A 12,799-nucleotide genomic window follows, 5' to 3' on the forward strand; every position below is an offset into this window, starting at 1 on the left:
TTTTTTTTATTCAGTCTGCTAATTACCAGCAAAAGGTTTGTTAAGAAAGTTCATAACTGAGCCCTTCAGGAAGATGCTAACATCAAAGTAGCAATGAATTTTGGCAGTGGCAGGCATTTATGAAGAAAAGCCAAACAAAGGTTATGACAAACATAAAATAAAATGTGAAATAAAAATTGAAAATGAAGGAATCAATCAGAAGTTAGGCGGCATTTGCGGAGAAAGGAACAATGTTAACATTTCAGGTCAATGACTCTTCATCTATTGAAGGCTCACTCACCTGAAATATGAAACACTAACTGAATTTCTTTCTCCACTGATGCTATCTGACCTGATGATTAAAAACACTTATTTAAGATTTCCTGTATCTTAAGTTTTTGTGTATTTTGATTTTACTATACTTGTTTAGTTGATTTTGCAAGTAAAGTGGGTCACAAATTTTCAACATACAATTGAAAATTCCCCTTTCATGTTGTTTCACTTCACAATCTATGATGTCAATAATTTATGACAATACCTGTAATATCTGTAGATGATAGAGGGTTTTCAAATATTAGCTGTCACATACTGTTACGTGATATTATTGTGGCTTAGTGTGCACGTGTTAAATTTTGTTTCTGTGAGGCATCCTGGGGTGTTTTACAAGGTTAAAGGGGCTATAGAAATGCAATACAAACAGAGAGTGCTTACTAGGTCAGGCAGCAACTGTGAAGAGGAAAACAAGAGTTACCATTTCTGGTCAATACCTTTCTGTGGAAACACAAATTGTTTGTGCTGATTGTTATAGAAACAGAACGATAGACAGCATGCGCCGAGGCCACAAGCAGTTGCAGGCTCTGGCCATTATGGAAGTTAATACCTTTATTACATCACAAGTGCTTTCTTTTCATTTCCATCTGTTTGATTGGCCTGCACTTTGTCTCATTATCTCTTCTGTGAAAAAGTGTTGTGCTTGCCTTATAAAAAGTGGGATAAATCACATCCACTCTTTTACCTTTATCGACAAGGTTAGTAATTAAAATTAACATCAGAAGTTCTGACTCTAAACGCATGTGGGTCTCTCCACTGTTAACAATGACCTTCAAGGTATGTTTCAATACTATTTTTAAATAGTTTCATAAGCAATTATAAGCACATGGACCTATAATTAAACACTTCTATTTTAAAAAGGAATTGCTTTTGCTATTTTCCAGTATTCAGTGGGGTCTGACCCAAATCTTGACAACAAGGTTACCATTGAAATGGTCAAAAACCGGAAAATACAAATAATATGGATATGAAAGATCATAACTTTCAAGGTGCTGGAATATTTAAGAGTTAACTTCACTTTCATAATTATGGAAGGCCACAGTATTGGCAACAGAATAGTTATTCTGGATTGAAAGGTCTCTCTTTATAAAGTACTGACTTAGCTCTCTAATATTTAAAGAATCACAGTAAAACAGAAAATGTTGGAATTACTTAGCAGGGCAGGCAGTGCCTGTTGTGAAGAGAAAAACAAGGTTTTTTCCAGGTCAATGACTTTTCCTCAGATTTCCTGATCTCCTAAGCATTTCCAACATTTTCTGTTAAATTCTAATTTCCAGCATCTGTACTATTTTTCTTTTCCTTACAGAACCTATGAATTGGTGAATTTGAAGGGAGAAAAACACAAAGATTGGAAACAAAAGCAATGAAAAATGCATTAAATCTTGTTGGTGTAATGATTTGATGCAATTGGCTGGTTTTCATAAAGTTTCAGCTTCTGGTATATGACAACATTCCAGGGATATTATTTGCAACTGCAAATCCTACACTTTGCTTTTCTCCATTGTTTACAGTCTTGGACATGAGCCAAGGAAGTATTATTGAAGAGAAAGTCTGCACCTTATTATTGGTATCAATGGGATTAATCTCTTCAGAGATCAATCACTGTTTGTCTGAGGTTTTCTTTCCATAGTTCCAATCAATTACTTGATTCTTTTAACTAGATTTATATACATTTTATGTAAGTAATTCTCTACTCACACAGAGGATTGATAATTATACAGACATAGGTGACTAAACATTTCTAGACACAAGATTATTAGGATGACTGGCAATCTTGAATTTCATTGCCTGTACCACTAACATAGTTGTAGCAGCAGAGTTACTGAACTGAACTTATTATTCCTAGGTTTTATTTCTCACTCAAACCAGCCCTTTGGGGTGTCAATGATGAAGCTAGCTGAGCCAGTGCCTCACATCTCCAGCAACCCCACTTCAATTGTGCTACTGGTGTTGTCCATGTGGAGTTTGTACATTCTCCCTGTGACCGTGCAAGTTTCCTCTGGGCACTCCAGTTTCCTCCCACATGCCAAAGACGTGCAGGCTGGAAGACAAATTGGCCCCCGTAAATTGCCCTTCGTGTGAGTGGATGGGAGAATTGATGGGAACGTAGTGAGAACAAGTTACTGTGAGTCAGCATGGATTCAATAGATTGAATGGCCTCCTTTTCTGTCATAAGGAAATGTGTAAATATGTTGCAAATCCTGGAAGGGCAATACCGGTAACAATTTTAAGTCTGCTTAAGGTGCAGACTCTTGTCTATTCAGCAACTAGCTTTATTCCAAATGCAATAGAACATAGAACAGTGCAGCACAATACAGGCCCTCCGGCCCACAATGTTGTGCTGACCTTTAAACCTCGCCTAAGACTATCTAACCCCTTCCTCCCACATATCCCCCTATTTTAAATTCCTCCATATGCTTATCTAGTAATCTCTTGAATTTGACCAACGTACCTGCCTCCACCACCGCCCCAGGCAGCTCATTCCATGCCCCAACCACTCTCTGGGTAAAAAACCTTCCTCTGATATCTCCCTTGAACTTCCCACCCATTACTTTAAAGCCATGCCCTCTTGTATTGAGCATTCGTGTCCTGGGAAAAAGGCGCTGGCTGTCCACTCTATCTATTCCTCTCAATATCTTGTACACCTCTATTATGTCTCCTCTCATGCTCCTTATTTCCAAAGAGTAAAGCCCTAGCTCCCTTTGTCTCTCCTCATAATGCGTACTCTCTAAACCAGGCAGCATCCTGGTAAATCTCCTCTGCACCCTTTCCAACGCTTCCACATCCTTCCAATAATGAAGTGACCAGAACTGGATACAGTACATTAAGTGTGGTCTAAGAAGAGTTTTATTGAGCTGCATCATTACCTCGCGACTCTTAAACTCGCTCCCTCGACTTATGAAACTAACATTCCATGAACTTTCCTAACTACCCTATCCACCTGTGAGGCAACGTTATGGGATTCGTGGATATGGACCCCCAGATCCCTCTGCTCCTCCACACTACCCAAAATCCTGCCATTAACTTTGTACTCTGCCTTCAAGTTTGTCCTTCCAAAGTCTACCACCTCACACTCCTCCAGATTGAACTCCATCTGCCACTTCTCAGCCCAGCTCTGCATCCTATCAATGTCCCTCTGCAATCTTCGACAATCCTCCACACTATCCACAACACCACCGACCTTTGTGTTGTCTGCAAACTTGCCAATCCACCCTTCTACCCCCTCATTCAAGTCATTAATAAAAATCATGAAAAGCAGAGATCCCAGAACAGATCCTTGTGGGACACCGCTAGTCACAGCCCTCCAATCTGAATGCACTCCCTCCACCACAACCGTCTGCTTTCTACAGGCAAGCCAATTCTGAATCCACATGGCCAAACTTCCGTGGATCCTATGCCCTCTGACCTTCTGAAGAAGCCTACTATGTGGAACCTTGTGAAATGCCTTACTAAAATCCATGCAGACTACATCTACTGCACTACCCTCATCAATCTGTCTGGTCACCTCCTCAAAGAACCCTATCAGGCTTGTGAGACATGATCTGCCCTTCACAAAGCCATGCTGGTTGTCCTTGATCAGACCATGATTCTCCAAATGCCATAGATCCTATCTCTAAGAATCCTAAGAATATTCTTGTTATCGCATTGGAAATTGCAGTTAATGAAATTTCAATAAATTCTTGGTGAAAATGTTGGGATTCCATTGGGATTTTGGGATTCCAAAATGCTGGGAACATTAGTACACACTGCAGTTTACCCATTTTTCCATTAAATTGAATCACTGAAAGTGCCTCACACTTGCTGTTCTTCTCTCCTACAAACCCTATCTGCCTCACCCCTATTCCCTGAGTTATCTCTGCATTCAGGTATTCAATATTCTTGACACAATACAGGTCAGCAAAAGGCTATTGAATTACGCTTTTTTCAGTGGTTTGGTTTTCTTAAATGACTGCGCAATAGCGTTCATAGATCATAGACAGATGACACCATTTAAAAGCATGAAAAGCAATCCACCACTATTTAGAAAAATTGTCATCAATGAAAAACTGCAGGATAGTGAATTCCTGGCAAAAAGTAATTTATTGAAGAGTTTTGCCAATCAGCTTTATCTTAGGAACAATTTACAGATACAGTTAAATACTTACAGGCTGGAGTAAATATGCCAGGGAAGTCCCTTGAATTATCACAACTGGTAACTTAGTCATCTTCACAGCATGGAAGAGGGTCTCCACACAGGCCATAATCTGGTCAAAGCGTCCGCCAAGTCCACCAAGTACGACCACAACATCAACCTAGCCCCAAAAATGACAGGTATTTTCATTAATCTTTCTTTCCTTAACATCTTTCTCCTGTTGTTCTCATCTCAGGTACAGTACATATAGACCCAGTATTAAACTTTCATATAAAACAAGACTTTAATTTATGATGCCAGAACCAATGACTTATAGTTCTCAATGGAGAATGCAAGAAGCAATTAGATTCAAATCAGAGCTTCTTTGTGATTTCAAATGCATAGACTCCAGCCAATTGTGGAGGTCTTGACTTATTAATGTAATTCTATGATCTAAAACTTTAAATGTATTATAGTAGAAATAATTATTCCTCAGAGATAAATCAAACTGTGGGTTTCCGAAGCTTTGAAGTATGTGATGCAGTTTCTTTTATGTGAATAATTTGTTACAGCTCAGCAGAAACTGTACAACTCCTTTTGCTGGTACCATGTTACAAAAGCATTTCACATAACACAACTCTAATCAAAGGATCCTGAAAAAAGGACAGGGTGGACGGAGAGGAAATTTCCAGAATATTTCGACCTCATTGACCCTCCGTGTTCTTTGTCTGTGGGGTGGGGTGTTAAAAGTGAGCTTGGATTTTCTGATCCATGGAATAGCTGTTACTAACTGCCAGGACTTACCTTCATTTTCAGTCAGGAGCCTGATTGCTTGCTAGTCACTGAACTGACCACTATTCACTATTGAGGTCTGCCCTACACACTGGTAATTGAACTGACCACCACCAGTTGTCAAGGTTGGTCCTCCACACTGGTCACTGAACTGATCACCACTAGTTGTCATGTTCTGTGCTTCCCAACATCGATGGGAGGTGAAATCTCCCAGACTTTGCATTGGCAGATTTTTCAGCTCAACTGGCTGTCTTAATGGCAAGAGACCTCTTGCTGAGTGAGACCCCAGATTTTTCAGGAATCTCTGGCTCAGTATGGGACACTGGCAGTGGAGGCTGGGAGTAGGAGAAAGGTTGGTTAATGTTGCTTATGTAACTGTTTGATCAATTCACAAAGGTATAGGTATTTTGGCTTACAATTAAGGCACAAGTTACACCTCGTTTGCATTAAGTTTTTTAAAACCTATGTTTTAAACACTTCTAACTCAGATACTGCAGATGCTGGAAACCTGTACTTAAAACAGAAATGCTGGAAATGTTCAGCATGGCTATAACATCAGTGGGCAGAGAAACTGTTACTGTTTCAGGCTGATGGCTTGTTATCAGATGATTGACATGAAAACCCCGTTTCTCAGGTGTGTCTTTTTTTTTGAAGTCAGGGTAGTTACGAATGGCTGTCTCAACGGCAAGAGACCTCTGGCTGAGTGAGACCCCAGATTTTTCTGGAATCCCTGGCTCAGTATGGGACACTGGCAGTGGAGGCTGGGAGTAGGAGAACAGTTGGTTAATGCTGCTTATGTAACTGTTTGATCAATTAACAAAGGTAGAGGTATTTTGGCTAACGATTAATGTAGAAGTTACACTTCACCTATTTCCCACCCAGAATGGATATAGATGTGGTATGTCAATCATCTGTGAAACAATCATCTATGAGCATGAGGTCAGTGGGGTCATGTGATCTCCCCATCATACTGATGATTGGCAAGTGATGCAGAGTCCACCAGTGCAATTCTGATCAGCAGTGGACCTCAAAGGCTGTCATCAAGAAAGCCTACTCTGGAAACTCTCCTCGCAGCTTTGACAGCCAACAAGGCCTTCTCCCAAGCTTTGCCATTGTTAAAGAGGTTCGTTTCTTTAAATTTGCTGAATGACTCTCATATCAAAAAACAATTGAATACTATTGAAAAGAATTTAAAACATTGAAATTTAATTGTTTAAATACATATGATCAACCGAAATACTTAAAACCTCTAACTTGATAACATGAAACAAGTTTTAAGTATTTCTTTAAAAATAAGGAACTTACATTCTTACCTTTATTCCCAGGAACCCAAATGGGTTCATGGATCTTGCACCAGGTTAGTCCTTGTGCTGGATTTAAAAGCTGATTCCTTTGGGAGTGTGTTGAAAGATAAGGTAGTGCTATTGATGAGTACATTTGGGACTTTGACATTTGGCTACTTGTTTGAAAATCCCAGTCTCGCTGACATTTATCAACAATATCTGGGACTGTGTAATTGGCATTGTAGTAAGTCTTATTCTGAGATCTATTCTATTTAAATACTAGTCTATGGGAAATTCCTTCAAATCTTACATGCTCTTAGTTAATGTTGTACATGCTCCAACTTTTTGAATTCATTGTCTAGATTAAATAGATATTGCCGTTATTTTTATCCAGTTATTTGGGTTATTTTAACAACTGAATTAAGTGCTTCCCTCAATCTTCTGTCAACCAGTGAAAATAGATTTAATTCTGTGAATCTGTCTTCATAACTTACTCCCCAAAGTCCTTAAGTAATACCTTTGCTTCTCTGAACCCTTTTTAATGTAGTCCCCAGCAGTTATATCACCCATGTTTATGGTATGCAGCCATCTACACTAAGCAATTTCCCATATCACCTTTCCATTACCCTAGACATCAATTATAAAGGCACCACTTACACATATTAAGCATTTTCACTATTTTGGGCAATTCAATAAGCTTTTTGCACCTTAAAGTGTGATTATCTTAATTATGTAATCTTCCCCAGTTAATGTTTTAAAAGCTCCACTGATTTCAGTCAAATTGAAGTATTTAATAAATGTATTTCAGCTATGCTGCTAACTGTACATCTAGTGTATTGGAGCTAAGTGTCTCTGCACTGCAGTGTAGTCAGACATAGCACTGATTGTTTCAGGAGAGTGGTGAAAGAGTGACTAACAGGAATGCACACATTTGCAGGCTGTAAGGGCTCAATTTTTATTGTCCTGTCTCACCTCATAAGAATACTGATGACTCCCACATGAGTAAATTAAAAGCCAGAAAATTGAGCTGTAATGCAATTTTAGCTGAGGTACCAGAGTGTTCATGAGAATGTCTTTATTCTCCACTTTTCAGTTTTGCTGCCAACCACTTATACAAGGCAAATAACGTTAATACTTTCTAACTTTATATATGGTGGGGATTATATGATATCATCACTTAGCAGTTGTTCAACAACAATGGTCACAATGCTGTAAAATTTACTGATCTCTCTTTTGTATATACTCAGCCACTGAGCTTCCATGGCCATTTTGGGTAAGGAGTTCTAAAGATTCATTACCTGCTGAGTGAAGAAATTTCATCTCACCTTGGTCTTGAATGGCTGATTTCTTATTTTAAGGCTGTGACTGCTGATTGTAAATACCCCAAAACTGCATCATCTCTGTCAAGGCCCTTAAATTTGTACATTTCAATGAGATAATTTCTCTTTTTTTTTTACACAGGACCAGCCTATTTAATCTTGCCTCATGCAACAAACCTGTCATCCCTGGAATCAATCTGGTGAACCTTCACTGCACTTCCTCTATTGCAAATATATCCTTCCTTATTTAGGGAGACCAGATCTTTTCACAATATTCCAGATGTGATCTCAGCAGGGTTCTATCTAATTGGAGCAGCACATCACTACTGCTGTATTCAAATCCTCTCGCAATAAAGGCTAATGCACCATTTGTCTTTCTTATTGCTGCTGTACATTAACATTCAGTTAAATTTGTACAAAAACACCCTGGTCCCTCTGAACACCAACAAATTTCAATCTCTCATCATTAAAAAAAACTCCGCTTGCCTTTTTTTTTCCAGCAAAGTGGATCTGCAAATCTATAGTCATTCACTTAACCTGTCGATATCCCCCTAAAATTACACTGCATCCTCCTCACAATCCACACTGCCACTTGTTTTTGTATCATCTGTATACTTGGTTATAATCCTTATCCAAATTATTGGTATAGATTGTGAATAACTGGAGTCCCACCACCAATCCCTGCAATACCCTATAGCCTCCAAACCCCAAAATGCTCTGTTTATACCTAATCTCTGTTTTCTGTGGGCTAACCAATTTTTAATCCACACCAATGAATTATCCCCAATACTATGCACAGTAATTTATTTAATAATCTCCTTTGTTCCAAGAGAAAAAGAGGAAGCTTTGAAACATCACAAGGGCTCCATGTCAGTTATCTTCTTTATCTGTGTAATGTGTACTTCTAATTGGAGCATTTACCTATTTGGTCACATCTTACCAGAGATATTCCCTTGTTCTGCCCATTTTTCTCTCATCTTAATTGCTACTGAAAACTAATTTGTTCACTCTCTTTCCCAATTTCAATGAAGAGTCTCAGACATGAAACTTAGTTAAAATTTCTCTTCCCACAGATGCTGCATGACCTGCTAAGTGTTTCCAGAGTTTTCTGTTTTTATTTTGGATTTATACCATTTGCAGTTTTTAGGTTTTCATTCCATGTCAATTAACTGGGAGAAAGCGTGAGGGTCAGATGTCGAGAGACTATGTTAAAAATTATTTTACAAAATAATTAGGGCAAGGTATATTATGCACTTAACATATTCAAAGTAAAACCATGACTAATTGATTTTTTTAATCAATGGGCAAGTTGTTCAGGCAAGGAAGGTCCTATAAAGCCAAGAATCATCCAATCTCATTGAATGGCTGAGCAAACTCATAAGGCATTGATGATAAGATGTTATTGATTTATTCCTCATCCAATTCTTTCTGTCCTTGCACTAAAATTGATGGCCAGAGAAAGGCCAACTGCCTATCCCTCACCAGGTTGGCAGGAGCATTATGGGATGCATCACTTGGCATGGTATTTACCCACCTTTTATCAGCAAGTTGTTGCTGCAACGTGTGACAAACTATTCTTTACCAAACCTTCTGAACTCCTAACTGAGCTCACAATGTACTCCAAGTCGCTCATTGGCATGAGGGAAAGGTCAAGTGACATGACCATGTGTTGAAGATATCACTTCCATCATTTAACAGGTGAATGATATGGAATCCCTTGGTTAAGCTGTACACTTTCCTGACAAAGGTAATGGCTTTATATCTGCCCCGCCCCCCCGCCATCCCAAAGGCACAACAGAGAAATGCCACCAGGGTTTTCATGTCAACCATGGGCAACATTACTGATTTCACTCCAATGATGCAAATTATGGAACGGGTACAATGCCAAAAAAGGGAACCTAAGTTTAGAAGGATTTTTCCCTTCATAGACTAGAATTTAAATAGAATACATTACAAAATAAAAGAGTTAATACAATGCTAATAACTGGCACAGATTTTGCTGGTAAATGTCAGCAAGACCAGGGCTTCCATGCATGTGTTGCCAAATGTCAGTCTCAAATGTATTCACCAACTGCACTGTTGTCTCTTTCAAATTACTTTGCCTCTGGACTCCCTGTGGAACCAGCTTTTAGATCCAGTGCCAGGTTTAACTTTGCTCAGGATCTGTGAGCCCATTAACTTTAATGGGGATTGTTGGACTCCTAGGAATAAAGATAAGGTGGCAAAAATAGCACTTATTTAATACTATTAATTATTTAGGTTTTTGAATATTTTAGTTGATTTAATTTATTAAAAACAAATAAATTTCAATGTTTTAAATTCTTTATATCATTTTAATAGTACATAAATGTTCCTTAATGTCAGAGTCATACAGCAATATTTAAAGTCACTAACCATTTTCATAGCTGGCAAAGCTTGGTTGAGGACTTTGTTGGTTGTCAAAGCTACTTGGAGAGTTTCCAGAGTGGTGTTTCTCAGTGACAGAATATGAGGTCCACAGAACAGCACTGGCAGACTCTATGTTCCATGAAGAGAAATTAAGACTGACCCAAACAGACCGAGTCTGGAAGAATAAGAAAGGATCTCACTGAAACATACAAGACACAGAAAGGGATTGACATGTTAGATGTCAAAAGGCTATTTCATGGAGTTATAGAGTGTAGAATCAGGGGATAGCCATTTTCAACTTCTTTCCCCAGAGAGCTGTAGGTGCACAGTCATTATATCAAAGCTGAGACTGACTTTTGGGCACTAAAAGAACAGCATAGGGATTGGGCAGAAAGTGAACTTGAGACAAAATATCAAATGTGCTTCTAACAAATGGCAGGACAGGTTTGTGGAATCATGCTCTTGTTTACCTGTTATGTGCAGGACAAACAGTTTCATGATTCACCTTTCCCAATTTCACTTTATCTATCCAGCATAATCATTGCCTCTGGGAAATAACATAGAATCTTTGAGCTCAAACTTAAACAAGCTTCCTAAATATCAGTAAGTAAATGAATCATGCTTGTTAGTATTGAACCAAACAGACATATTAATAATCCCTAACTGTTGTTAAACTGATAAAGATTTTTCTAATGGCTACAATTCAGGTTTTGTTTTAGGCAAAATACTGCAGATGCTGGAAACCTGTACTTAAAACAGAAATGTTGGAAATGTTCAGCAGGACAATAAAGTCAGTAGGCAGAGAAACTTATTGTTTCAGGCTGAAGACTTGTTCTCAGGTGGAAAAGATTAGAGCATTTACAAGTTTGAAAATGCAAAATAAGTGGCAAGGGAAGGAAATAGTAAAAGGAAGGTCCACGATAGAGGGGAGGGATAGAGAAAATAACTATAAAAGAATGATAGTGCTTGGAATGACAAAGGGACAAACTAAGAAATAAAGGTGTCAAACAAGTAATAATTGAGATAAGTGAACTATTATCTGAAATTGTTGTAGTCACTACTACATTAAGATGGCTGCAATGTTCTGACTGAAAGTTGAGAATCTTTTCACCAATTCTATTGAGTTTCTATGGAACAGTGTTGGATGCTGGGTATAGAGAGTTCAGCTGGTGGCGAGGTGGGGGGGGGGGAGGGGGGTGTAGGACAGAGAATTAAAGCAACAAATTGTGCAGAACTGCTGGGTGTCCTGCAAGTATCCATGCTCTATAATATTGACTTTAGCCCTGAGAAAGTAGAGGAGGCTGCATACAAACAGTGAATACAGCATGGGCAATGCCAAAAGTTACTGAAGTAATGATCAATTTCCCATATGGTCAGATTTAAGTCAAATTTCCCAGCGCTTACTTGACAGTGATAGCGGACAGGCTTAAAATGGGAAAAAATGTTGGCTATTGTAAATACAGCAGAATATTATCAACAAGTAAGCTCAGCACAAAAAAAAATCTGCCTAAGAAAAATGTAGTAAATTAGTTTCAATTCATTGGTACTTAATTTAAAATGTATACTTTAAAAAAGTATAACAAGAACTAATAAGTGCTTTTAATTTGTGAAATCGTGTAAAAACAGTGAAATTCTTACTGATTAGGTACAGGCACAGGTCATGTTCTGGGTCCTTTCCCCCTACCCCATGGCATAAACCTCTTAGTTCTCACACCATAAACATCTCACAAAACCTGATGGCTCAAGTAAAATACAATTGTCCTTTCTTTCATCATAGACTACTGATTAGTTTCACTCAATCCACTCAACAGAAATGTACAAACCACTACGAAATGAAAAGTACTGCAGCCATTGCACAGATTCTATTTTCCATTTTGATTCCTGTAAATGTACCTCATTTTACCAGCGATGTTTCTATTCATGCCCATACTGTTAAATTTCTACAGGTGAAAAAAGCACTTACTTAACATATAGCATTGGAATTAATCACTTTAGGATGCAGTTGGCCTAATTGCATTTGAAAAAAAAATGGTATGGGCCTATGTTCCATAAATAGTCACTAAGGGAAATAAGATAAATCAATTTATTTAGTTACAGAATTTCACAGGTACAGCTATCATCAGTTGTTCATGCATTTCAGCAGTCACTAATCCTTCTACACCCAAGGAATCCTATTACTGTCTAATGGGGATTACAATTGTGACGAGGCGCACATTGAGGTCAGTTTTGATCACAGGGGAAATTTATGTTTGGACATTATCTACCCATCTTTCTGTGAATATTAATTTATCACATCAATAGCTTGAAAGAAACCAAAGCTCCTAAGTAATTTTCTGTCTATACGCTTTGGGATACTTTAATAAAAGCAGCATTCACCATTCCTATCAGAGTGTCCTTAAAGATTCAGTTCTTGAACTTGAACTTAACATTGCAATAAATTGAACAAAATGATTTCCAACAAACTGATGTCTTTCCTTGTATTAATAAACATTTCATATACTCAAATCTAAAATCTTACAATTTAATTTGTTTATTCGTAACATATTCAGTTTGCATCTTGTGATTCCCACAAAAATGTAAATTATGGGTGATAGCTC

At 38.1% G+C, this 12,799-nt stretch overlaps 1 protein-coding gene across 12 annotated transcripts in view; it reads right to left on the reverse strand.

Moving 5' to 3' along the window:
• The window catches only part of tpk1 (thiamin pyrophosphokinase 1), a 254,012-nt gene that overhangs the window by 130,473 nt on the left and 110,740 nt on the right, over window positions 1–12,799 (reverse strand). For all 12 annotated transcript variants that reach the window (XM_052016641.1, XM_052016649.1, XM_052016650.1 and 9 more), the window contains one exon: window positions 4,455–4,601. In XM_052016641.1, coding sequence (XP_051872601.1) covers window positions 4,455–4,601 — 147 coding nt within the window. The remainder of the gene's footprint in view (window positions 1–4,454; window positions 4,602–12,799) is intronic.

Source organism: Pristis pectinata, chromosome 5 (genome assembly GCF_009764475.1).
Source record: "Pristis pectinata isolate sPriPec2 chromosome 5, sPriPec2.1.pri, whole genome shotgun sequence".
NCBI classification, from domain to species: domain Eukaryota; kingdom Metazoa; phylum Chordata; class Chondrichthyes; order Rhinopristiformes; family Pristidae; genus Pristis; species Pristis pectinata.